Source organism: Helianthus annuus, chromosome 8 (assembly GCF_002127325.2).
Source record: "Helianthus annuus cultivar XRQ/B chromosome 8, HanXRQr2.0-SUNRISE, whole genome shotgun sequence".
Classification (NCBI taxonomy): Eukaryota; Viridiplantae; Streptophyta; class Magnoliopsida; order Asterales; family Asteraceae; genus Helianthus; species Helianthus annuus.
The window spans coordinates 162,855,456-162,859,726 of NC_035440.2; the positions used below are offsets into that span (position 1 = coordinate 162,855,456).

A 4,271-nucleotide genomic window follows, 5' to 3' on the forward strand; every position below is an offset into this window, starting at 1 on the left:
TGAAATGCTATTATGATAAAACGCAACATTTTAATAGTATGCTATAACTCAACATTGTCTATTTAGTTGTTGTTTGACATAAGTTATTTATTCTAAAATGCATTACAAAGTGTTTCCTAATTATTCATTTCCAAACATATAACGCAATATATCTTTATAACACAATAAAAGTTTTTTTACTATTTTTATAACGCAAAAAAAAATAAAGGCTTAATGACAATAATGGCAATCATAAAACTAATATATTATACTCTTTCTAAAACGCAATGTTATAAAATAAAATAATAATAAAAGAGGAATTAATAAAACAAAGAAAAAACTGATCGCTTAATGACAAAGAAATTGATTAGACAAAAAGCCTTAAAAAGCCTTTTGGATTCCTGACAAAATATTGTATGATTGAACAATCAATTGAAAGAAAAAACTAAAATATAATCATTTTTATTATTAACACACTTGATACTAATCCCTCTACCAATCCTTTATATAAGAACAAAAACCCTAAATTATTTTCACATTCCTCATCATACACCAATACCCAACAACAAACACACACAAAAACCCTAAATGGCTAATCAACAACTATCAGTTTGGTGGGTTTAAAGAGAGAATTTCGTTCTTCAATTTCTTGATGGAAAAAAAATAAGATACCATTCCGTTGCTTCTGTTCTTCAAAACTGCAATGAGAATGTGTTGAGAAGGATGAATGAAATAGGTATACCACCTGCTTGTTACACAAATCAGACAGCCGCATTGTTCAGAATTCTACACAAAAGATTTGGAAATCCGAATCAAACTGCAACTGAAGAAGCCCAAGTTACATCTTGGGAGTTCATTGAGGAAACTTTCGAAGTTTCAGTGACTTGGGACGATGGTGATGTGGAGATATATGACCCAAAGGACATATCTTCCAGTGAGGATATAAAATTTTTGAAGCAATTATCTGAAATACCAATCATCAACAACTCTGCTAGCAAATTTGCAGAGAAGCTTCAAAAGGCAGTAGTCTCACAGGTTGAACTTTGGACTGAATCTGAAAGTGATGAGGAAATCCCTAATGGAAGCTTAGGGTTCTCATCTGAAGAAGAAACAAACTTTGATCCATGATGCTGATCTTGCTAGTAATTTTTATTTAATTTTGTGGTTTGTAAACATCATCTTTGTTTTAAACTATCATCATCTATATAACGCAATGTTAATGATATCCACTTGCATTTCTTGTTTAATTTGATTTGTGTTATAATAAAACGCAATAATCTAAAAATTCCATTTACAATATATTATTCTATGTATAAAACGCAATAACAATATACCGTTGTTATCCGCAATTAACCAAAAAAAGCTGATATTTATGGAGGATATCACAAAACGCAATAACAAAAAGAGCTGAAACCTATACATCATAAAACGCAATGACAAAAAAATTTTCTTTCTTATTAATATCAGAATTTGTATACATACTTACATTGTATTGCTAGAACCTACAGCATTAGAAGAAACCTTATCTTTACATGTGCGACTGTTATGTCCTTTTCCACCACATACACGGCACGATTTCTGGATCTTTGATGATTTCTGAATTGCAATCTCACGATTAGACTTGATCCTTTTTTGTACACCGCATCCTTTGGTCCTTATTTTGATCGGGACACGAATCATAGAATCAGACTTTTCTAAGTTCCCTCCAATATCAGCAAATCTTTCTTTGCGACTAGGAGGCGGCGCAGCAACCATAACCGCATCCGCTTTATCAATATAATTTTTAATATGATCTCTGTATCGACACAGCTCATCTAAATCCCCAACCAACCTATTAACCACATACTCATTTGCAACAACGGTTTCTCTAAAAACTTTATCAATTTCACTATTCCTACCAGTTTCATCAAACCGAATATTGCAATGAATTGATCCATATGAAACAACATCTCTCATCCATCTTCTAAGAACATATCTTCTAAGAAACTCAGTTATATCATTATACCGTAGAACATAAAGTATATGGCGGCACAATATACCAAATTGTTCAAACCGTTTGCAAGTACAACTTATACTTAAACCATCTTCTTGTTTGCTGTATTGAACTTGTAAATAAAATTAAAAAGCTAGATAAAATTAGTGAAATGTAATATAAAACGCAATGAATAATAAATATAATACAGAAATTAAGTATATGATCATATAATGATAAAACGCAACAAATGATGGAAAAAATAAAACGTAATAGATGTTTAAAACTCTATAAATTTAAAAAATTACCTTGAATAAAGATGCGCATGGCTGTTTGAAATCCTTTATTTCATAATATTGGACATCACCCACAGTATCATGAGACTTTGACATACACTTTGTAATGGCAACATCAATTTCAATCTGAATATCTTTAAAAATTGTTTTGGTATATATTTCTGATGCTTGTTTCTCCAATACAAAGTCACTCCAGGTCTTAGACTGAATATACCTTGTATCATGATCATTCCTCCTATGCTCATGCCTTTGAAAATCCGTTGCAGTCTCAAAATGAGTGAAAAATTCAACAAGTGTACATCTTGGATTGCAAAATTGACAAAAGAAGTAATTCTCGCTTTCACATCTTGACGTAGTACACATAAGACCAGTCAAATTCTCTTCATGGTAATAAGAAGGAATCCAATCAAATCGAAGATCGTACATATCTTTTAACCACTCATGATTTTTCAATCCAAAAGTAGAAATTATTGAATGCCACTCAGTTTCAAAATCTTCTGGAATAATAGTATCATTCCAAACAACATGAGTCATTCTTGTATTAAAATCAACGTTTGATGACAAAACAGGACCAACCTGTATAAAAAGCAATAAAATTATTAAACATAAAACGCAATAATTTAAAACGCAATATCATGAAAATAATAAACATAATGCATTAATGGTAAAACGCCATTGTTTTGTTATATTAAAAAGCAATTCTATTGACAAAAATGTCTGGGGATCTTATTGTATAATACATAAAACGCAATAATAAACTTATATAAAAATTGCAGTTTATTATATCATAAAACGCAATATAATACCTTTGTCTTCAATTTCTCCCATATATGCCACATATATAACCTATGCCTACTTCTTGAAAGTAGATCCTTAATACCTCTTCATTGCAGCATCTTGATCAGTAACAACAACTTTAGGCTCATTTCCAAAAGCACTAACAAAGCACCTTAAAAGCCATCTATAAGAATCTGCAGTCTCAGAACCAAGTAATGCACCACCAAATGTGACATTCCTAAAATGATTATCAATCCCAGTAAATGGTACAAAAACCAAATCATATCTACATAAAACAAATTAATAAAGCATTAGAAAAAATAGAATAGGAATATATAACGCAATAGAATATATAACGCAATAAAAGAAAAAAACTTACTTGTTTGATTTATAAGTAGCATCAAAACCAACTATGTCACCAAACACTGTATAATTTGTTTTTGATTGCTCATCAGCCCAGAAAGGTCGTCGTCTAACTACCATTTCTGCATCATACTCTCCTATGTAAAGATTTAAATCCCTTCATTACAATCAACTTTACTATCACCAACTTCACCAAAACCACCATACATTGTTTTCATAATATTGAATGCTTTAACATGTCCAATATTGATTGCAGACAATCCAGATGTAAAACTTTCTTTAACAGAATCAATACTTCTGGCAGCCGGCAAGAAATGAATATCTTCATCTTCAACAAAGATATGATTATGTTCTTCTTCGAAGTAGTAGATTTTAAACATATTATTGTTATCTAATATTAATTTCACATGAGCATTGCATCCAACTCTTTTTGAACCTCTATTGCGTCTAAAAATCTTTTTACTATTCTCATAAACTGAACCAGAATCTATTTCTTTGCTAACATGAAATCTTTCTTTTGAGCAGACAATATATCTTATTTTCACTAAACCACCACCATTTTTCCAAGAGGTATTTTTTTCTTGCAGAAAAACCTGCAGCAAGTGCATATCTCTAATAAAACGCAAAAGCCTCATCAAATGATTTAAAAAACATTCCAACAGGAGGTCTAATGGATCCACTAACTTTAGGTTTGAAAAACTTTCTTCCACTGTTTAAGCATACACGTTCCTCCCACTTAGAAATGTGATCTGAAACAATTAACAAATAACTATAAAACGCAATACCTCTTATATAATAATGTTTTTAGTGTTGAATATCAAAATATGTTAATAAAAATTTAAAAATACAGACCTTTAAAGTTTGTATATGAACTAATATGGTTA

At 30.5% G+C, this 4,271-nt stretch overlaps 1 protein-coding gene across 1 annotated transcript; it reads right to left on the minus strand.

The window, feature by feature from the left end:
- Positions 1-1,176: 1,176 nt before the first annotated feature.
- Positions 1,177-3,086, minus strand: LOC110901718 (protein FAR1-RELATED SEQUENCE 1-like). Its single transcript, XM_035976170.1, has 5 exons — positions 3,054-3,086; positions 2,462-2,823; positions 1,486-2,074; positions 1,334-1,393; positions 1,177-1,257 (listed from the first exon to the last, which is right to left on the minus strand). The coding sequence occupies exons 1-5, from the start codon at positions 3,084-3,086 to the stop codon at positions 1,177-1,179; spliced, it is 1,125 nt and encodes a 374-aa protein (XP_035832063.1).
- Between the last annotated feature and the right edge of the window lie 1,185 nt (positions 3,087-4,271).